The 23359-nt window shown below is 42.8% G+C and overlaps 1 protein-coding gene and 1 long non-coding RNA gene across 3 annotated transcripts; one reads left to right on the top strand and one right to left on the bottom strand.

Annotated features, from left to right (window-relative positions):
- Positions 1-99: 99 nt before the first annotated feature.
- Positions 100-23032, top strand: cc2d1a (coiled-coil and C2 domain containing 1A). Of its 2 annotated transcripts, XM_031288802.2 has the most exons (28): positions 101-351; positions 635-700; positions 824-947; positions 1089-1195; positions 1680-1925; positions 2088-2403; positions 2666-2775; positions 2881-2953; positions 7038-7136; positions 7230-7357; positions 7738-7810; positions 7889-8022; positions 8456-8543; positions 8683-8759; positions 8915-9010; positions 9525-9647; positions 9922-9980; positions 10603-10719; positions 11876-11949; positions 12037-12095; positions 12193-12344; positions 17809-17899; positions 17989-18144; positions 18894-19025; positions 19131-19257; positions 19355-19431; positions 19512-19559; positions 19656-23032. In XM_031288802.2, the coding sequence occupies exons 2-28, from the start codon at positions 644-646 to the stop codon at positions 19686-19688; spliced, it is 2976 nt and encodes a 991-aa protein (XP_031144662.1). In that variant the 5' UTR covers positions 101-351; positions 635-643; the 3' UTR covers positions 19689-23032. The 2 variants fall into 2 exon arrangements, with proteins under 2 accessions (XP_035856699.1, XP_031144662.1); XM_036000806.1 differs by having other exon boundaries at positions 100-351; positions 19355-19559.
- On the bottom strand, positions 6555-18319 carry LOC118494957. The gene is made up of 3 exons (XR_004897170.1): positions 18310-18319; positions 17078-17083; positions 6555-6675 (listed from the first exon to the last, which is right to left on the bottom strand). It is a non-coding gene; the product is annotated as an uncharacterized LOC118494957 (long non-coding RNA).
- Positions 23033-23359: the final 327 nt, after the last annotated feature.

Raw genomic sequence — 23359 nt, 5'->3', positions numbered from 1 at the left:
CTCCCTACTCGCTGCCTGCTCTGGTTTGGGTTGGTCACAAACCGTCTCTGTAGGTTTAGGCAGAAGGAGTGAGGTTATGGTAATAATGTCAGGGTAACGTCCTGTATCAGCCAATCAATGGCAGAGTAAGATAGAGCAGGGCGGGGCATGCCTTCTCCATCCTAGGAAATAAAACACTCTCGCACACCCTTCTTGTTTTCACGGTTTTGACAGCTCGAACTAGACGTTAAATTAAATCTGCCCGCTTGTATATGTTTAATCTTTTCTCCAATACTTTCGGTGCAGTTTCCGACTTGAATAATCGACCCGACTAGCTGGAACACTAACATCACGGTCCGTGAAACCGTCAAGGTAACGTCAATTATCTTGCCTTTACATTCATTAGCAATGTAAATTTTTTTATTGTTTGTTGTGCTAGCTGTTAGCTACAGTGAGCACAAGCATAAGCTACCTCGACACAAAACAGTTGGAACAGTTTGAATTATTACACAAAAAATGGAAAGTAGTGGCTGCTATTGAAGTTAGTGCCGACTCTATACAGGTGTACTAGCAGTGGATACTGTCAGTTATGGACGTGTTTATCACCTTTTATTCGTCTTTCCATTGGCTCAACTAATCTATCCCTAACTTTTAGGAAGTAAAAATGAGTCGCAGTCGGAACCCCCCTCCCCGGGGTCAAGGGGCAGCGCGAGCCAAACAGGTAACACCCGTCATGTCTGATAATGAGATGTGTGAATGATATCTACTGTAAGTATGCCAACAACAGGTATGATTCAGCTCCTCTCGCTGTGTCTTTCCTCCTGTCTGTCTCGCTGTGTCTCAGATGGGGCTGCTTCTTAACCTGTCCCCGGATGGAGGGATGGATGATGAGGGAAATGATGAAGACCTGGAGGCAGAGCTGCTGAATCTGGTGGGAGGAGGTGGAGGGAAATCACAAGGAAAGAAAGGTGAAGGCAGATATAACTTATTGACATCTACCAGTATAAAGTATCGTTTTCTCTTTCTGTCTCTCATTCATGTCCCAGTGCTGAAATGTGATATGCCGTATATGATTTAGTGCTGCTTGTGATGTATTTGTGTATGTACAGCTCCTGTTCCCATGGCTGATATAGAGCAAATGGCAGCTCTTTGCATGAAAGACCTGGATGATGAGGACATGGGGGATGAAGATTTGGAAGATGATGAAGATCTGCTGGTAACACACTCACACTGTTTTTGTCCCTTTCAGAGCTAAAACAATTAGTGGATTAACTGATTCGTTGACAGAACATTTGGAACTATTTTGATAACGGATTCATCATTTTTAAAAGCACAGATGCCAATCATTGGCTAGTCCCAGCTTCTCCAACGTGCTGAAGTTGCTGCTTTTCTTTGTCATATGTGATAGTAAACAGAATATCTTTTGAGTTTTGGACAAAACAAGCAATTTTAAGACATCATCTTGTGGTCTGAGAAATTGTAATGGGCATATTTCACCTTTTTTGACAGTATACACAGACTAAATGATTGTTTGATTAAGCAAGAAAATTGTGAACCAATTAACTGATAATAAAAAAACATTTTTAGTTGCATTCCTAATCCCTTTCATTTCACTAACAAAGTAATGGTGATGCTTAGCTGTTGATTTGCTTTATCTGTTGTTTTTTTTACTGTATACATTTGTGTGTGTCTGTACATAGGCAGAACTGAATGAGGTTTTAGAGGATGATGAGGAACAAACTCCTACTCCCACCCTTCCTGCTGTCACACCGACTGGTCCCAAAGTGAGCGTCACATCCCACTCCGCTCCTTCTGCTGCTCCCAGTGGTGCGACTGTGTTGGAGTCTCTCCTGTTGGAGCGCATTGAAATGTATAAGGGAGCCATTTCCAATGCCAAGGCTGCGGGGGAGACAAGCAAAGTTCGAAGATACGACCGTGGGTTTAAGGTAAACTGGAGAAGGAAAAGAAGAAACATCTCAGTACAGTACAAGTTGATCCCCATACTTTGTCTTCATTCAAACCTTTTTTTTTTTTTTAAATGTCTGTGCAAATTTCTTCTCTGTAATGTTCAAAAAACATGTTCATTTTTTCTTCTTCTTCAACCCTAGACTCTGCAGACAATGTTGGCATCTGTCAGGAAAGGAAAAGCAGTCAATGAGGAGGAGATCCCGCCTCCAGTTGCTCTCGGCGGAAAGCCCAACGTCACAGCAGAGTCTGAATCGATCAAGGAACAAGAACTGCCAGAGCCCACGCTGATGCCCTCTCCGCCCACAAATCAGAAACCTCTGAGGGAGGCTGCGCCAAAAGCTCCTGATATGAAGCCGCTCCATCTGACCGTGCCCCAAAAGCCTGTTGCTGCCATCACCCCAGAAACACCTGCCATCTCTCCCCTCACCCCCAGCCAGCCTGACGCACAGCACTCCGGTAAACACACATGATAACATACAGAGTACTGTGTGGACGTGTCTCCATCTTGCCTCTTCTTCTCTGTACTGTGTAGTGAAGAGCAAAGCTGTGGTAATTGGTCCACTCTAATTAATTAATCGACAATTTTTTTCGGCCAAAAAGGTGGTAAATGTCATTATTAGCGTTGCCACTCAAAGGGTTTTATTGTTTATGCTGAAATGATTAGTTGATCAATGGGTTTGTTGGTTATTTACCCCTTTGAACTCGTCCCTCCATTCAGAGCTGAAACAGGCTGTGTTGTCCAGACAAAGGGAGTATAAGATGGCGGCCATAAACGCTAAACAGAGCGGCGACATAGACCAGGCGAAACAGCACTACTTCACTGCCAAGGTAACAGAACCAATGTCAATGTTATCACGTGAAGAAATCTATTTGTTTGTGTAAGTGTTTATAGAAAAAAGTCAATCCTAATACAGTTGACCTCCCTTTATGCAGAAGCTGGACATGCTGGTGGAGGCTGTGGACAGAGACGAACCAGTAGACCTGAGCTCTCTACCTCCTCCTCCTGGTCAGTGTAACCACTTTAAAGGAATGCTTTACCCTCTAATTTTTGACTTTTGTTTCAATTACTTACGTACCATAGCCTGATTTCTTTACAGAAAAGATTTAACACTGATCCCTTTATTATATGGAGAATGGAGCTCCCAAGAGTGGTATCAGTACATTATTGCTAGGGTTGGGTACCGAACCCTGTACTTTTACCAGTACCGACCGAATCACGTCGGTATTACCGAGTATTGGTTCATGTAAAATCAAACGGTGCCAAATTTCGGTACCTGAGAGCGCGTAAGCGCAAGCTTATCTGTCCTCTCTGCAAATTGACAGAGAGCGGAGCCTTGACACACACATGCACACACACACACACACACACACACACACACACGCAGAGGTGCGGACGGAGCAAACTCGATCAAACTACGTCGGCTCTGCAGTTTTGTTGAAGTCACAGTGAGTCGTGGAAATGCCGATAAAGTGGTTTCAAGTATGGTTACAAGTATCTGAGAAAAGCAGGCGCAACAGTGGTTTCTGTGCCCTGGTGACTGACTGACAGGCTGAGGTTGTAAGGCAAGGCAACTTTATTTCTACAGCACCTTTCAGCAACAAGGCAATTCAAAGTGCTTTACATAAAACATTAAAGAGCAATTAAAAATGGTCATGATGAAAATAAAACAGGCTAAAAAAGAATAATATACAAATACAAGAATAAAAGTTACAGTGAGTAAGAAATAAATAATTATTCAATTTAATAGGTAGTGGGGACGGGTTTGGGAGGAGAGATGGACGGGTTTTATTTTTGTTTTAATTTCTAAAAGTGTAAAATATCTATCTAGAAATTGCAGAGGTGTGTGTGTGTGTGTGTGTGTGTGTGTGTGTGTGTGTGTGTGTGTGTGTGTGTGTGTGTGTGTGTGTGTGTGTGTGTGTGTGTGTGTGTGTGTGTGTTATGCGCATATCTCTAGAACCGTTAGTCCGATGGATTTCAAACTTGACAGGTGTCTTGCTACGGGCACGAGTAAGTGCGGTGAGTTTGATGTTGTTTGGATTAGAAATGCAAAAGATATTGTTAAAAATATATTGGTAGAAAAAGCACACATTAGCTTTTGCTGCACTAGCCGCTGGCCAGTCCCCCTCTCACACTGCACACCACGGCACCTCAGACCCCCCCAAAAATGTGCAAAGTAGCACTACTTTGGACTGTCTTTGACTTTGAATAAACAAACTACAATTCCCAAATTCAAGGCAGTTTCAGAATCCAACACATGCAAAGCACAACCTGCTACAGAGTTTTTTATGGCAGACAGAGTGTGATACCCCTTATAGGCAGGCTACCAGACACTGTTTTTGGTTTTTGAAAGGAACATCACGACTGTTGTGTGTGGAATAAATTTGGCAAAATAAAGGCGCTACGCTTTTCCGTGTCTATTTTTTCGCTAAGAGGAAACTCAACAAAAAGCCATTTGCCAACACTAAATATCAAACAAAAGCCAGACACTATAGTATTAAGTTGCTGTGAGCTGTAGCCTACATTCACCACTTCTAACCAGAAGCAGAACATAACGTAATCTCGGAGATTATTCCTTCACAGCGCTGTGCAATGCGAGAAAATCTCAGAGCTGAACCAGGCAGACACAGCACTTTTCATCAGACTCACCCCGGGTTAATTAAGTATACTGCTAACTAATAACATTACCGTCGCCAAAATACCCACGTGAATCAAATCCCCTACTTCACAGATAACTGTCAAGCCACTAAACCTGTATGGAAATTAACACCTCTGCTGAAATGTTAAATTCGTTAACGATTCGACACGAGACAACAGTCTCTCTCTCTCTCTCTCTCTCTCTCTCTCTCTCTCTCTCTCTCTCTCTCTCTCTCTCTCTCTCTCTCTCTCTCTCTCTGCGCACACACGCACACAGTCCGGTTCTGGTGGTTGATTAATATGTGCTGATTAGCTCTCATAACGGGCCGGGTGGGTAGCACACTGCGCCCTAAGTCCGTGAGGCTAATGTCTGATTTCTCCACATTGTCATTGTGATATTTTGTGATGACATTCTGAATCTGCAACGTTCTCTGTCAGGTAAATCAGTAAGTTTGTAGTAGGGTATACAGGGGAGTTGCATATGAAGTGGTTTGGGGTCCTTCAGTAAGTAATTTTGGGGTACAATTTGTTGTTAATGAATTCTACAAGCAGCAATACCACAGGCCAAGCAATCGGCCCGTTCCAAACAGGCACATTTTCAACGGGCACTGTACTAGTTCTAAATAAATAACATAATGTTCTAAGTAAATAGGATAAATAGGTTTGGAATTATTTTTACAACTGAAATATTTGTTTTGTAATTACAGAGGGAAATTACCAGAACCGAATTTCAGGTACCGGTATCGGTACCGATATTGGTTCAGATGCGAAAGGTACCCAACCCTAATTATTGCACTATGCGCTATTGTTGACCTTTTTTAAGACTTTTGATACTATTGACCATTCAATTTTACTAAACAAATCACATTTTCTTTTTGGTTTGGATGATGATGCTCAAATCGGTTTGCACATATGTGTCTAAAAGAACACAGGCTTATAATACCCATTTGGTATGTTCTGGAACATACATGGCTCTTTTCAAACTCAAGCCGTGTCTAGATTAAGGCTGAATCTTATTTCTCTGTTTTACCCCTTACCCCTACCCTTTCGTCTTACCCCTAGCCCTTGTCCCTCGAAACCGAGAGGTAAGGGGTAGGGATGAAAACATACCCCTATGAAATGAGACACCACTTGGTTACATCATCATACATACTTAGGTCTGTTTGCAATACATATTTGTATACACACTGCATGGTGTGTTGTATATCTGTTTCAGTTATCAATGTTTTGATGTTCAGAAACACTTGTTACCAAAAAGCTGTCTTTATTGCCCAATAAAGTAAACATAACATTACAACTATTAGAACCATAACTTACATGTCACACACACACCTAAAAAAGGCACTCGAATGTATAAAACAAAAAAAAGACACAAGACCACAAACAAACAAAAAAACTACAGCTATTCTGAAATTCCAGACCCCAGTCTGATGCCTGTTGGCCAGTAACCTTTCCCTCCATACCCCATTTCTTTCATTAGTGTCCTGTATCATAACCAACAACAATGTCATAACAAACAACAATGTACAGGTGCATGAACAGGAATGAATTACACATGATTACAATAATACAGTACCAATGCAATAATGAATGGCTACAACATGAACGCAGAAACTTCTGCTCATTTTCAGCCCGAAAGTGGATCAGCTGCCGGGTTTCCTCAGGCGTCCCTGTATGTGATACAGGACGGTAAATGTAAAGCACGTATCGATTTCTCCAAAGCAAGTAGTGTTAGCGTAGCAAACTAGCGATTTTTAAAAAGGTTTCAATTAAGAACATGGTTGCAAATATATATGTACAGGACTGTGTAGAGCACAAAACAAGACTTTCGTAATTTTTAAATCAATTCTTTAAGCCGAAAATACTTACATTTATGGATCTCTCTGGTCGATCTGGTCGCCATTGTTGCCGGCTGCGCAGTGTATTCTGGGTACCCCTTGCTTTCAAGTAAGCTTGTGACTTTGCTTAAAACTAAGGGGTATATACCCCTTCCCCTTAGCCCTACCCCTCGATCAAAATGAGAATTGGGATAGCCCTTACTCTCACGTGAACGCGCAAAACTAAGGGGAAGGGGTAAGACAGAGGAATGAGGCCTACCACTAACGTTTCACCGATATTACTACACAACCTCAAACTTACGTACTGAACACTGATAAGACAAAATCTATCAAATCAAACAAAATTTATTCTCAAAAAGCCATAGTTCTATCCTGCATCTTCCTGCCATCCATACTTAATGCACAATCCAACTTTGCACCATATAAGTATAAGCAGTCTTAATTTTGCACCTTTTTAGAGACGTCTGTGATTGTTTGTGATGCTGTTTTATATGTGGTTTTGGCTGCGTTTTATTATGTATATTACTTCTGCTTACCTGATTGTGTGAAGGTTATAATGGTACTACTACTAATAATAACCCATCGCCACCCTTCCACTGATGTCTGATCCTCTGCAGGAGATGTAGTAGCAAAACACTGTGCACCTCCTCCTCCTCAGTCTTCCTCTAAACCTGCTGTCCCCGCTGCACCTGCACCCACCCAGGTGGCCACTGTCGGTAAGACTCTAGTAGCCTTGATCTTTCAGATGATAAAAATGATCCATGTTGAATTTAAAGAATAAAATGTGTTTGTCTGTGTGTCCTGCAAAGATCTGCCTGCTCCCAGCAGTTTGGCAGAAGCCCTGCAGCAGAGAATGGACATATACAAGTCAGCAGCAGAGGGAGCCAAGAGCAAAGGAGATGATCGTAAGGCTCGCATGCACCAGCGCATTATCAAGGTATACACTATGCACTTTGAAAAACTATTTTCAAAACCAAATGATTCTGTTCTCCAAAAAAAGGAGGCATACTTACAGCTGAAACAAAATCTAATACAGCATTAGATATTCTCAAAGATAGAGCTATTTGAGATGTAACCTGTGTTCCTGGCTCTGTGCTGCTGTTTGGTGGTGCGTTTTTCTCATTTCCCTGAATATCTGACTCACTTTATTTTGACTGGAAATACCCTCTGTTGCTTTGACTGTAACTACTACTGTTGCTCATTTTACCTACCAGAGTAGCCTGCAATAAAGTCTAGTCTAGTAGTGTCGGAGAGTATCCAAGGGTGGGATTTTCCTGTAATAACAGAATTATCAATCATCTCCTCTTTGCTCAACAGCAATACCAGGATGCCATCAGAGCTCACAAAGCTGGACGACCTGTCACTTTGTCGGATCTACCTGTGCCACCAGGTAACTTTCCAGGTGTGTTTCGGGATTGTGCCTCTAGGTTTATAGTTACAGTAAGTCATGTGTGTGTTGCTCTTCTAGGCTGTCCACCACTTCAGGGCTCAGAGGGGGGTCAGCAGAACTTCATGGGTGTCCTGGAAACGGCTATGAAAATAGCTAATCAGGATGCAGACGCAGAAGAGGAAGAAGAGGATGGTCAAAGAGAGGCTGCCAAGGTAAAAATAAAGAAATAAATGCACTACCAAATGGTCAAATTGTTCTGCAGCCAAGGAATCTGATTGGTTGCCTTTAAGCCAAAGCAAGCAATGTTTTATTGTTTGCCATGCCAGCTTCTGTGCTAGGTTATTGAATCACTACTGCTTTTTTCTGCTGCACTTCCTGCCTCCTACATCAACTTCATGCTTGTAATGACTGTAAAGTATAATATTTTGGTCATTAACTGTACAAAACAATAACTCGCTAAATTTGGTTAAAATGGAGCTCTTAAAATAAAAATAAAAAATGCTAAGCTCATAAGTATTTCAAGCTGTTGCACTTGAAGAAAACAATACTGTACCTTGAAATCTGTATGTTTTATTGCATTTATCTAATATTTATATGTATATATATCTTATACTATATCTTATCTTATATTTTCTTTCTCCGCAGCCCGCAGTGCGTCCACCTACCCAGAAAGCAAAGTCTCCAGCTCCTCAGGCCCCGGGAGGCTCCTCAGCTCCAAAACTGGGATCTAAAGGTGCTTTTCAGAGTGTGGGTTTGTGGATGTGCATGTACATGCCCACCTGCCCGCATGCACGTACAAAATGTGCCAGAAAAAGTGTTTGTTACACGACGAGGCAGAGTTTCACTTCTTTTTCTCTTAATTATCCTTGCAGCCCAGCAGCAAGTGGATTTACTGTTGCTAAGGCGACAAGCTTTTTTGCGTGCAGCGCTGCGCTCCAAACAGATGAAGGTAGGCTGTGGACTTTTTTTTTTTTTTTTTGCTTTCTTTTTTTATTGCTGTAGATAGATTCCCTGTCATCTTTGTATTTTTGTAGATGTCTTTATTACAGCCGCCCGTTGTTTTATTGGAGACTTGAACATCTGTTGTGTTGCTGTTGTTTGTAGGACATGACTGGAGCAGCGCAGTACCTCAGACATGCCAAGGGACTGGACCCCATGATCACTGCTGCCAAGTCTGGCCTACCTGTCGATATCACCAAGGTCATAAATACATTCCCGTGTGCAAATGAATGACATCCAAGAACATTGAGAGCAAGTTTGTTTGTGTTGAACATGTCACAGGAGCAACCGAAAGTGTGAGGTGTGTTAACACAAAATGGCACAGAAATAGAAGCAATAGGAAGGAAGCATAAAGTGAAATCAAAACACCTTTGTGCTCATCAGTCTCACCTTCTGTGTGTTTTTCTGTACCTGTACATGAGTTTATCTGCATATGCCATTCCACTATTCACATTTCATGTAGTTGCCACTTCTCCCATATGACTTTCTTTCATTTTGCCTGACATCTTTCCTTCAATAACCCATGTATTTCTATCTGAGTCAGCCTCACAGTGCAATTACCAAGAATATTAAGCGTGTGCCTCTGTTAGTTTGTCTTCCTGTTTGTCTGCAGAATATCGCACAAGCTTAGAAACAGATATTCATAATTTGTAGTGGACTGATTTTTTATTTTTTTTGTTTCTCACAACATTTGTAATTGTCTCCTTCCTGACAGATTCCCAGTGCTCCAGTGAGTGAGGAGGACTACGCCCTGGCTCGCTCCCGCAACTCCCCTCTCTCCCAACGCTCCAGTGAACAGTACCACGGCCTCATGGATCTTTTGCGGAGGCAGCATGAGGTCAGGACCATAGACTATATATATATATATGTATATATATATATATATATATATATATATATATATATATATATATATATATATATATATATATCACAGTCATTGATCAGGACACATCCTGCCTAGATCTTGCTGTATATCAATGACTAGCGTATACTGATATGTTGTGCAGCTTTTTAAAAAGACAAATCACAATTGTTCTGTATTGTATTGTCTTTGGCTATTGTCTGTTTTCATACCCACACCTTCTTTTGTTCTGTATCTCGATCTACAGAAATGTTTGGGATACTCTCAACAGCTCACACTCATGGGCAATGTGTCTGAGGCTCTGAAGTAAGAGACATTCTTTTGTTGTATATTTGTACATGCGAATTGTATTACAAGTGTTACATTACATTAAAAGCATTAAAAATATATGAGATGGAATTGTTTGATATTTACCTACAAAATGACTTGATCTGATTTTTTTAATTCTCTTCTATTGATATACATACAGTATATAATTGATGTATTCAACAAGTACTTCATCACTATGTGGTGTTACTGTGGCAATACAGACTGTGATTTTACTGTGCATACATGTCACACTGCATATTTTGCACGTTTTCCTCACAGATCTGTTTCACAGATTTTCACATACAGTTAACCATCACATATGCATTCCTGAAGAGTCTGCATTGCTTCCTGTTTCTACAGATATGCTTTAAAAAATATTGTCATTGCCTAGAAACAGAAAATGTGATTTTTTTTCCTCAGAGCAAGCTCCTAAATTTCTTATGTGATCCCAAATGCAGGAATATATTTGTTCGTTTTAGCTAGCAGAGCTGTTTGGCGTACTATAACCGCTGTCTGTGCCGAAGTCAGACCTGTGACAGTTCAAGCATTAGGCCATCCTGTAAGACTTCATATGTCATATGAGCATTTGTGTGTAAGGACCATCTCTGTCTCTCCCCAGGTTTGAGAGGCTAGTTGAGGAGTGTATGAAGAACATAGAGATACTGAAGAATGCACACGCCAAGGGCCAGCCAGTCCCCAAGTGCCGCACAGAGGAGAGGACCTTCAACACTATCAAGTCAGCAACAAAATAATCATGTTGACATCATAATAATAATAATAATATAATAATGTATTTTCTTCATGGAGTGTGCTCCACAAGGACAGAAAGAGATATAGTCGACACTTATTAGCCATGGTGGTGACTTGAGGGATGGCAATGCCGGTCGCTCTGTTGGTCGGTTAGTCCAACACTTTGATCCAGACCGAACTATCTCAACAACTATCAGATGGATTGCCATTACATTTTCTACATATATTCATGGCTTCCAGAGGATTAATCCTTATGATTCCTCTGCATTTTCTAGTAGTGCCACCTTGAGGTTGATATTTGGCTTTTATTGAAATTTCCTTAACTTTTGGATGGATCACCATGCAATTTTGTACACACATTTATTTCCAACACAAAATGAGTTGTAATCACTTTGTTGATCCCCTGACTTTTCCTCTAGCGGCATCATCAAATCAAAACTTTAATTTGTCCAATACCTTGGTTTATGACTAAATAGTACTTTGTTTATTAACATAATGTTTTTTTTTTAACATAAACCATATGGCTTCCTTGTAAAAACCTTCAATATAATTTTAAAAGTGGTGATTAGTGATTACTGGGTTTGGAGTTGCATTTATGTGTGCTCACCCCCAGAAATCCTGTTTCCTTTTTATGTGCATGTGATGATCAACTCGGGTTGCATAATCAATGCATCCCAGTTGAGGGATTTCTTCTTCTTTTTATCCTGAGGATTTGTGATAAAAGCAATTATTTAATCTTTTTTTTAGCAATCCATCCTGGCGTTAACATTCCTAAAAACACAGTTTCAAATGAAAATACAACAGTTAGTGGATCATTGGGTCATCATAATTCCTATTTTATTGTAATTTAAGGGAATTATAAATGTCATGTTTTAGTAGAAGCGTTAACACTGAACTGATTATGAACACATGCATCAGATGTTTAATTTAGAAAACACATTTTATTTAGACTTGATGACTCACATTGGCTTACTGTGACTCACTCTGGCTCTGCTCCAGTATCATACCAAGCTAACAGCTAGGTGACTCTGCCAGTGACTCATTCAACAGTCTGGATTGTTTGGCTTTGATGCTGACTGGTTGTTTTCTGTCACTCGTGATGCTGTTTCTGATAAATCATGTCCCCTGTTGTTGTTATTTAGGAGCAACTCCAACCTGACACCTAATGACCTGATACTGTACATCATCAAAGGCATCAACCTACCAGCTCCCTCAGGTACTGAAGACAGGTCTGCATCTTTGAATTAACGAGGCAGTAATGTGTCAACTGTATGTTCACTTACACCTACCTCTCTGCCTTCAGGTGTCTCACCCAATGATCTGGATGCCAGTGTGAAGTTTGAGTTTCCTTTTCCCAGCGCGGTAAGAATCTTTCTCATCCAGTGAGTAGATTATGGATATTTCACTCTGTTTACATCTAAATCTGTTTTAATGCATTCATTTATGTGTGTCTGTGTAGGAGGAGGCTCAGAGGGACAAAACGAGCACAGTAAAGAGCACCAACAGCCCAGAGTTTAAAGAGAATTTCAAACTCAACATCAACCGCGCCCACCGAGGCTTCAAACGAGTCATCCAATCCAAAGGCGTCAAGTTTGAAATCATCCACAAGGGGTAAAAAAACACACACACACACACACACACATATATCTATCTATCCATCTATCCATCCATCCATCCATCCATCCTCGTCCGCTTATCCGGTGTCGGGTCGCGGGGGTAGCAGCTCCAGCAGGGGACCCCACACTTCCCTTTCCCGAGCCACATTAACCAGCTCCAACTGGGGGATCCCGAGGCGTTCCCAGGCCAGGTTGGAGATATAATCCCTCCACCTAGTCCTGGGTCTTCCCCGAGGCCTCCTCCCAGCTGGACGTGCCTGGAACACCTCCCTAGGGAGGCGCCCAGGGGGCATCCTTACCAGATGCCCAAACCACCTCAACTGGCTCCTTTCAACGCAAAGGAGCAGCGGCTCTACTCCGAGCTCCTCACGGATGACTGAGCTTCTCACCCTATCTCTAAGGGAGACGCCAGCCACCCTCCTGAGGAAACCCATTTCGGCCGCTTGTACCCTGGATCTCGTTCTTTCGGTCATGACCCAGCCTTCATGACCATAGGTGAGGGTAGGAACGAAAACTGACCGGTAGATCGAGAGCTTTGCCTTCTGGCTCAGCTCTCTTTTCGTCACAACGGTGCGATAAATTGAATGTAATACCGCACCTGCTGCGCCGATTCTCCGACCAATCTCCCGCTCCATTGTCCCCTCACTCGCGAACAAGACACCAAGGTATTTGAACTCCTTCACTTGGGGTAAGGACTCTTTCCCTACCTGGAGAAGGCACTCCATCGGTTTCCTGCTGAGAACCATGGCCTCAGATTTAGAGGTGCTGATCCTCATCCCAGCCGCTTCACACTCGGCTGCGAACCGATCCAGTGAGTGTTGAAGGTCACAGGCCGACGATGCCATCAGGACCACATCATCTGCAAAAAGCAGCGATGAGATCCCCAGCCCACCGAACTGCAACCCCACTCCACCCCGGCTACGCCTCGATATCCTGTCCATAAATACTACAAACAGGATTGGTGACAAAGCGCTGCCCTGGCGGAGGCCAACCCTCACCTGAAACGAGTCCGACTTACTACCGAGAACCCGGACACAGCTCTTGCTTTGGTCGTACAGAGATTGGATGGGCCTGAGAAGAGACCCCCTCACCCCATACTCCCGCAGCACCTCCCACAGTATCTCCCGGGGGACCCGGTCATATGCCTTCTCCAAATCCACGAAACACACGTAGACCGGTTGGGCATACTCCCAGGCTCCCTCCAGGATCCTTGCGAGAGTAAAGATCTGGTCCATTGTTCCACGAACGAACAGGACGGAATCCACATTGTTCCTCTTCAACCTGAGGTTCGACTATCGGCCGAACCCTCCTTTCCAGCACCTTGGAGTAGACTTTACCTGGGAGGCTGAGAAGTGTGATACCCCTGTAATTGGCACACTCCCTCTGGTCCCCCTTTTTGAAAAGGGGGACCACCACCCCGGTCTGCCACTCCTTAGGCACCGTCCCAGACTTCCACGCAATGTTGAAGAGGCGTGTCAACCAAGACAGCCCCTCCACACCCAGAGCCTTGAGCATTTCTGGACGGATCTCATCAATCCCAGGGGCTTTGCCACAGTGGAGTTGTTTGACTACATCAGTGACTTCCGCCTGGGAAATTGACAACAATCCCCCATCATCCTCCAGGTCTGCCTCTAATATAGAGGGCGTATTAGTCGGATTCAGGAGTTCCTCAAAGTGCTCCTTCCACCGCCCTATTACCTCCTCAGTCGAGGTCAACAGCGTCCCATCTTTACTGTACACAGCTTGGATGGTTCCCCGCTTCCCCCTCCTGAGGTGGCGAACGGTTTTCCAGAAGCACCTTGGTGCCGACCGAAAGTCCTTCTCCATGTCTTCTCCAAACTTCTCCCCCACCCGCTGCTTTGCCTCTTTCACGGCAAAGGCTGCAGCTCTTCAGGCCCTTCGGTACCTTGCAACTGCCTCCGGAGTCCTCTGGGATAACATATCCCGGAAAGACTCCTTCTTCAGTCGGACGGCTTCCCTGACCACCGGTGTCCACCACGGTGCTCGTGGGTTACTGCCCCTTGAGGCACCTAAGACCCTAAGACCACAGCTCCTCGCCGCAGCGTCAGCAATGGAAACTTTGAACATTGTCCACTCGCGTTCAATGCCCCCAGCCTCCACAGGGATGCACGAAAAGCTACGCCGGAGGTGTGAGTTGAAATTCTGTTGGACAGGGGCCTCCTCCAGACGTTCCCAATTTACCCGCACTACCCGTTTGGGCTTACCAGGTCTGTCCAGAGTCTTCCCCCACCCCCTGACCCAACTCACCACCAGATGGTGATCGGTTGACAGCTCTGCCCCTCTCTTCACCCGAGTGTCCAAAACATACGGCCTCAGATCAGATGAAACGATTATAAAATCCTTGTTTGATACTTTTCAGTCTGGTTTTCGAAAATTACACTCCACTGAAACAGCCCTTATCAAAGTCTCTAGTGATGTGATGATGGCAGCAGACTCTGGCCGTTACACTGTACTTGTACTTCTTGATTTGACTTCTGCTTTTGACACTGTGGATCACAGTATACTGATCAATCGGCTTCAGAATGAGATGGGACTATCAGGATCTGTCCTTCAGTGGTTCTCTTCCTATATTCATGACCGAACCTTTAATGTTGCTGTAAACAATGTACAGTCTGATGTGACCAATTTGTTCTGCGGAGTGGCACAAGGGTCAGTTTTAGGTCCTATTTTGTTTTTACTGTATATTTTGCCACTTGGTCAAATTATTGGTTGTTTCAAGGATGTATCATATCATTTCTATGCCGACGATGTCCAGTTGTATTGTTCTTTTAATGATGCTGAGTTCCATCGTTTGTCTCTGTTCCTAGAGTGTGTGTCCTCCATCAAAGACTGGCTGGCCACTAACTACCTGCAGATAAATTCAAACAAGACTGAAACGCTGATCTTTGCTCCAAACCATAAGATCCCGCTGATCAAACAGCACCTTGGCTCTCTGGGCCCCTCTGTCAAATCCAGCCTCAGAAACCTGGGGGTTGTGTTTGACCAGGCGATGTCTTTGGAGACACACTCAAAACAGCTTGTCCGAAATTGCTTTTATCATCTTCGGAACATCTCTAAAATTCGCAAAATGTTGTCAAAGAAGGATCTGGAAATGATAATTCACGCTTTCATATCAACAAGACTTGACTACTGCAACTCTGTTTTTACCTGTCTGAATAAGTCTGCACTGAACAAACTGTTCAAAATTGTGCTGCTAGACTTTTAACAGATGCCCCTCGAAGGTCTCATATCACTCCAGTCTTGTCGGCTCTCCATTGGCTCCCTGTAAAATTCAGGATTGATTTTAAGATTTTAGTGCTGACTTTCAGAGCCTTAAACGGTCAGGCCCCACAGTACATCCTGGACCTTTTGAAGCCATATTTCTCTGGCCGGACTCTTCGGTCCTCTGGCCAGAACTTGCTTGTAGTCCCTAAGACTCGTTATAAGACCCGAGGGGACCTCTCTTTTCAGTCTGTTGCTCCCAGACTGTGGAACGCCCTGCCCCTGTCCATGCGTCTGGCAGACTCTGTTGTCTCTTTTAAAAAGGATCTGAAAACATGTTTATTTAGGAAAGCCTTTGGTTGATGGGTTTTCACTAGTGTCACTTTAATTTTACATATGTATATACATTTTATATTGTTTGTTTTACCTATTCTTTTGTACAGCACTTTGTGATTTTATCTGTGAAAAGCGCTTTATAAATAAATTTTACTTACTTACTTACTTACTTACTAAAATCGATCATTGACCTTTGGCCTAGGGTGCTCTGGTACCAAGTACACTTATGAGCATCCCTATGTTCGAACATGGTGTTTGTTATAGACAATCCATGACTAGCACAGAAGTCCAACAACAAACAACCACTCTGGTTTAGATCAGGGAGGCCGTTCCTCCCAATCACGCCTCTCCATGTGTCTCCATCATTGCCCACGTGCGCGTTGAAATCCCCCAGCAGGACTATGGAGTCCCCCACTGGAGCCCCATGCAGGACTCCATTCAAGGTCTCCAAGAAGGCCGAATAATCCGAACTCTTGTTCGGTGCATATGCACAAACAACAGTCAGAGTTTTCCCCCCCACAACCCGCAGGCGTAGGGAGGCGACCCTCTCGTCCACCGGGGTAAACTCCAACGTAGCGGCGCTCAGCCGGGGGCTTGTGAGTATCCCCACACCCGCCCGGCACCTCACACCCTGGGCAACTCCGGAGAAGAAAAGAGTCCAACCCCTATCCAGGAGTATGGTTCCAGAACCGAGACTGTGCGTAGAGGTAAGCCCCACCAGATCTAACCGGTAGCGCTCCACCTCCCGCACAAGTTCCGGCTCCTTCCCCCACAGAGAGGTGACGTTCCACGTCCCCAGAGCCAGCGTCTGCTGCCCGGGTCTGGTCCGTCGAGGCCCCTGACCTTCACTGCCACCCATGTGGCAGCGCGCCCGACCCCAGCGGTTCCTCCCACAGGTGGTGGGCCCATGGGTTGGAGAGATGGATGCCACGTAGCTTTTTCGGGCTGTGCCCGGCCGGGCTCCGTGGCAAACCGGTCACCAGACGCTCGCTGACGAGCCCTCCATCTGGGCCTGGCTCCAAACGGGGGCCCCGGGCTTCCTCCGGGCAGGGTCACTCCATCTCTACCTCATTTTTTCATGGGGGTTTTTGAACCATTCTTTGTCTGGCCCCTCACCTGAGACCACTTTGCCTTGGGAGACCCTACCAGGAGCACACAGGTCCAGACAACACAGCCCTCAGGTTCATAGGGACACACAAACCTCTCCACCACGATAAGGTGATGGTTCCCGGAGAGGTGTGTGTGTGTGTGTGTGTGTGTATATATATATATATATATATATATATATATATATATATATATATATATATACAGTGCTCAGCATAAATGAGTACACCCATGCTAAATTTGACTAAAAAGAAGAATAAAAAAATCATCTTTTGGAAATTGATCTTAATGCCTTAATTAATGGCTGATGATTTTATGGAAAGTACCCCATGCCAATCTCTAGGTATGGTGAAGAGTATGTGATGATGTGGGGCTATTTTAATTCCAAAGGCCAAGGGAACTTTATCAGGATGCATAGTATCCTGGATCCATGAAATAACTGGCCTTTAAAAATAAAAATCTGGAATTCTCTATGGGAATTTAACATAGGGGTGTACTCACTTATGCTCCCTGTATTTTAAGGAAGAACATTTATTTATTAACGATACATTATTCATTCACAAAGAAAATTGGTGTCCTTAAAGGTTGGATTTGTCCTCATTTTTTTAATTAAGGCATTAAGATCAATTTCCAAAAGATGATTTTTTTTATTCCTCTTTTTAGTTAAATTTAGCATGGGTGTACTCATTTATGCTGTGCACTGTATATGTATATTTCCCTGTTGATCCTCATGATTTATGCTGCACAAGTCATGTCTGTTATGTTTTTCTGTTCTTCTCTCTGTGTATTTACAGAGGCCTGTTTAAGACGGACAAAGTTGTGGGTACTGCTCAGCTGAAGCTAGAGGCTCTAGAAAACCATTGTGACATTAGAGAGATAATAGAGGTGAGTGTTAATAACAAGTAAAAACAAAAGCATACACGCATGTACATGTACACACCAGATCTATCTAACGGTGTGCGTGTATTTCGTAGGTGATGGATGGACGTAAAGCTACAGGTGGCAAGTTGGAGGTGAGGGTGAAGATCAGAGAGCCTTTATCAGGAGTTGATCTCCAGCCGGTGACGGAGAAGTGGCTGGTTCTCGATCCTGTGTCCCCCATTTCTCCTCCAGAGAGACAAAAGGAACGGGTGAGTAGAGTTTTGATATCCCCTGACCTGAATGTGTGCAGACTGTGGAAGGTAACTGAAGCAGAGCAAACTCACTATCTTCGCTGCATCCTGCAATATTTTGTAACATTTCGAAACCAACGATCCGACAAGGTTTGAAAAGTATGAAGAATTTTAACTTCTAACTAACTACATAGATTAAAAAAGCCTAACCAAGGACGGGGGCTGCAAATTAGCTCCTGCTAAACGCCCTGCATACATATCTGTTGCATTGCTTATCTGTATGTAAAAATGTGTTGTCTGTATGGAAAAGTACAATGGAAACAGACGCTGGCGAAAATTCTGATCTGTGAGCGGACCGATTTTCTGCAATGGTTTAATGCCGACTAAAGAATTGGCGTAACCAATGTTTGTTTCTCTCAACTCCTAATATTGGCATAACAGCAGTATATGGAATAATCTGCATTAATTTGCAGATTATTTCAAAATTCTGTTCAAATATTGTGTAACATGTGAATAGAAAACTGACAGCATGCTTTTAATCCCGCCTTTAAGTGTGACCGTTCGCCACAGCTGCTGCCCTCTGATTAATATGCTGTCATCCTGCAGCCCTGTTTGCAAGGTTCATACGTGCAGTTACACCATTTGTGTGTGTGTGTGTGTGTGTGTGTGTGTGTGTGTGTGTGTGTGTGTGTGTGTGTGTGTGTGTGTGTGTGTGTGTGTGTGTGTGTGTGTGTGTGTGTGTGTGTGTGTGTGTGTGTGTGTGTCAGGCTCCATCTCCTCGGTCTAAACCCAGACATGAATCGAGCAGCAGGAGCAGTCATCCCAACAACTCTCCTCCACAGTACAAACTCCACAGCTTCAGCCTCCTCAACTATGACAGGGAGCGGCTGGAGAGAAAGGTATCTGTGTGTGTTTGTGTGGTCTAAGCCCATCCACAACTTCTCTAATGCTTGTAACGGCCCGAATGTGCGAAAGTCTCATCAGTCATTACGCCTGTCTCTCAGATTGCAGAGTACCGAAAGGCACGACGGGATCCCCCATCTGACCTCGTCCATCAACACAAAGAGGTCACACACAGACTGCAGTGGCAGAAAGCACAGCTGGAGCGAGCCTCTTCTGCTCTACTGACAGGTAACTCGCACACAGAATACACACGAGTATGTACTTTACTGACACATGTATGTCTCAACCTCTCAAACACCCACATTTCCCTTCACCACATGTGTAGAGTATGAAAATGTGCTGCAGCGCTCCGTCCAAGGGTATGCTGACTCTGTGAAGAAATACTCCAGCCAAGGCAACAGGGTGAGTACAGTTGTACAGAGGACACTTGTGTGTGTACATGTTCGTTCTCATTGTGTAAAGTTTTCATTCTCTTTTTATAGGACGCTGCCAAGGATTCGCTGGGCAAGTTGAAGATGGTAGAGAATGAGGTAAGGGTTGCTATATACAGTCATTAAGAACAGATGTTTTATCATCATGTTTATGCATGTGTACAATTTAACGTAATCCTTTTCTCTCTGCTACAGCTGGAATCGCTTAAAAGGAAGCGCACAGGATGAGAGGAGAGTAAGGGAGTGGAGACTTGGCTGGAGTACTGTTATATCATCTCTCTCTCTCTCTCTCTCTCTCTCTTTCTCATACACACTCCTATACAAACACTACAGTGGGTACTTTAAGCACCTTTAGCATGATTCTATGCTGCCCATGTCCATGACAACTGCATGAACCAACCGGACAATTCTGTCAATTGATCGTATAACTTGCATCACTTGTGGTTAGATGCCTGCCACAGTAATTAAAAAGAAATCTCTAACTACAAAGGGACACAGAAATTAAAGCAAGCATTAAAATGTGTTAAGGGAGAAACAGGCTTCTTTGCACTTAAACACTAGAGAAAGCTGCTTTTAAAGCACATATTTACAAACCTTACCTGTTTTGTTCATTTCCCATTTTTTCCTTTGAAAATTGTTGGTGAAAGATCCGTCAGAAGATTTATAAGTTTTACATTTGGCACCAGCTCAGAGAGTCTGTTGGTGTCTACAGATGACCAAAAAATATATGTGTGTGTGTGTGTGTGTGTGTGTGCTCTGAAGTGTGTTTAACCAATCGACTAAGGTGTTTTTAACCCCTTTTCCCATATTTTATGTGTGTAATGAGCTTAATCTAATCTGTCTGCTCCAGTGTTCCCAGATTACAGTAATCTGCTCCGTTTGGAGTGGTGTGATATGGGAATAAAAAAATGGGGCTTCGGGGCACCGCAGCCTACATCCCATAACGAGGGATTAGTGTTTGTGTCACCAAGGAGACGACTAGATCAGACGTAGAGTCGCCTTTGGGGCTGGGAAGAGGGGGTGTTAGCAGCGTGCCATGAATGTGGTAGAAGCTTAGCTCTGCAAAAGGATTGCTTCTTCTTCATCATCAGCTGTTTCTTCGTTGTTGTGTTCTTCATCTTCACTTTCTTCACACTAATTCCGTATATTCAAAGATTATTCAGAGTCATGAGTAATAGGCCGCTCCACTAGGATTTTCTTTAAACTCTTCAATAATATTAAGCCCATTATGTTGTCGATTAGAAAATAATTAACAGCTGCTGCCTCAGCTTGCTGCTATTTGCCATAGATTTTGGCATATGCAGTTTACAAAACCAGATTCTTTCCCACTGAGATCTCCAGTGGCAGTACAGTGGATGCTGAATAGTCTGCCCACAGAAAGACAACTCAATATGTGTCAGTGATGCTGGGTAATTGCTCATTTCTATTTCTGTTGCCCCATAGACATCTCTGTCATAGGCACCCTTGTCATTCCTCTCTACTTTACACTTATAGTGGCCGTGAAGTCTAGGGAACAAATATCAGACAAATCCTGTAAAACTTTGAAAAGATGTGTGACAAATGCAGACGCCTTGAAATTAATCGTTTTGCCACAACAACACTAGATGTACAAAAACAGGAATGTGACGAATATGTCTGTTTAGAGGACAGACGTTTCCTCTGTGTGTTGGACAACCTGCTAACCTGACAGCAGATTCCGTCGACCCACGTTGATTGCATGCAGCCGGGATGTAGCAAACTAGTTTGAATGAACCTTACTTCATTTGACTCTTCAATGTGGATGATGTCTGTTTACTCCACTAATAGTTTTTTTGGTCACGTGACACAGCAGAGAATCATGTGTTTGCCCTAATCCACTCACTGCTTCACCCCATTAGCAAATAATCCTGGTTAAAGTTGACCTGATATGGCCCTCCATAGTCTGTGTTGATTTCTGTATAACACCCCTTCCCCCTCTTTTTTTTTTATCTATCAGGAGAGGATATCTTCTGACTCTTTGTAAATGATACGTTAATGGTTCTTTTGATCAGCTGATATTCTTTTAGATGGACAGATGATTGCTTATAGTGGCACGATAACTTTTAGTTAATTATGAGGTGGCTCTGAAAGGACTACTGTATGCCAATGTGTGTTTGCAACTCCTTAATTACAAGTCATGTAATTATGTATCATAATAATCAATGTATGCAGCACAGTTTCAGATTTGATGTATTTTCCCTACTGTTCCAGGCAGCCATTAGTTTCCATTTATTTCAGTGCAGTATGAATCAAACATTTGGTCAAACATTAATTGCTCAACATTTATTTGTGTTAATTTATGTTATTTATTCGAAAGACGGCATTAACGATGAGGATTAAGATGATGTAACTTTGACAAAAATGAAAGCAGACTCAATGATTCACACATTGGTTTAACTGGTTTTCATACTGTATTGAAATGAATAGAAATAAATGGCTGCCTAAATCTGTTAAAAAAACAAAATAGGACTATAGATTAATTATTTGGTCTACGATGCAAAAACAACGTCTTCATTTTTCTTGTTTTGTTAGACCCGACACTCCAAAACCCAGAGATATTAAGTTTACTATCATATAAGACGAAGAAAAACTAAAATTTCTCAGAATTTAGAAGCTGGATATAGGGAATTGTGTTTTGGCTTGAAAACGGATTTAAACGATTCAATTATTAAATCGATCAATCTTAAAAAAAAAAATGTAAAGAACAAGCTGTGATGTAAACTAGTTTGTAGTTAATGTGCTAAAACATGCAAAGCCACCACGTTGGTTCTTTAACAGAAAATGTGTTTTTTCTGATTTACAAAGTCAAGTAAATGGTGAATAAGAACACGTAGCTCTGACATAACGGGGGGGTTGCAGCACTCACATGCTTTAACGTTGTTAAACGCACACAGAACTGCAGCCGAGCAGCACTCCTTTCTCTAACTCCAAAACCTTTAACCCCACGTCACCTCAGACACACAAACACACACACACATCACCCCACTGCTCGAGTAACCTCACAGCCTCTGAGGCTGTCCTGTTGTCATAGCAACGAGCTCATCAGCATTCAGTGTGGTAGTTGGATGGTCAGGACCCAGGGAGAGGGACATATTGTCAAAGTTTGTCATGCTGGTGACTCACACTCCTTTCTCACATTTACAAGACACCACACACACTCCTCACTTTTTTTTTTTTTTTTTTTTTAAGGTTGTTTGGCTCTCCTCTCTGTTTGATCCTACTTTGTAATCTGGCTGACCTCCATTTAAAAAGGAGAACGTTTGGTGAATTGTTTGTCATTATTGGTAATATTTCTGTCCTGATCTGCTGCAGTAAATGTATTCTTCTGGTCTTCTGGGACATACTATTCTTGAACCTATGACATTTTTTAATCCATTAAATCATGTAAGGGCAATCAACATAAATGTAATATTTGTATACAGTAAATATACAACATATTTTTATGTGTAAGTCATGATTTGTGCAGCTCAGACAGGGAATGTATGAAGGACTGATTGTTAAGGCTTTATTATGTAGGAGGTTGGTGTGAATATGAATAAAATAGTGAAACAGCACTTGGTTTGTATATTTATTGAACTGAAATATCCAGATTTTCCCATTTGGGCTGATTTGTGATCAACATTTTAGCTTAGACTCTGTACATGTACATGGCCACAGAAAAGTAAGATAACTTCTGTTTGGGGTCTGTAAAACATGTTTAAATACAGTTGAATTTAATATGTGATAAATCTGTGATTGGTGTTGGCGGAACTTTGTATACAGCATAACGTTTCCCCACCCAAATCCACAAAAAGTGTGTACACTATTGCAATCCCTAGTATGAAGATCCAGAAGAAACTCACAGATACAAATTCAATATAATTATTTTTCCTTATTTGGTG

The sequence above is a fragment of the Sander lucioperca genome, chromosome 4, assembly GCF_008315115.2.
Source record: "Sander lucioperca isolate FBNREF2018 chromosome 4, SLUC_FBN_1.2, whole genome shotgun sequence".
NCBI classification, from domain to species: Eukaryota; Metazoa; Chordata; class Actinopteri; order Perciformes; family Percidae; genus Sander; species Sander lucioperca.
The sequence above is the reverse complement of the archived record's forward strand: the minus strand, read 5'-3'. Positions and strand labels throughout refer to the sequence as shown.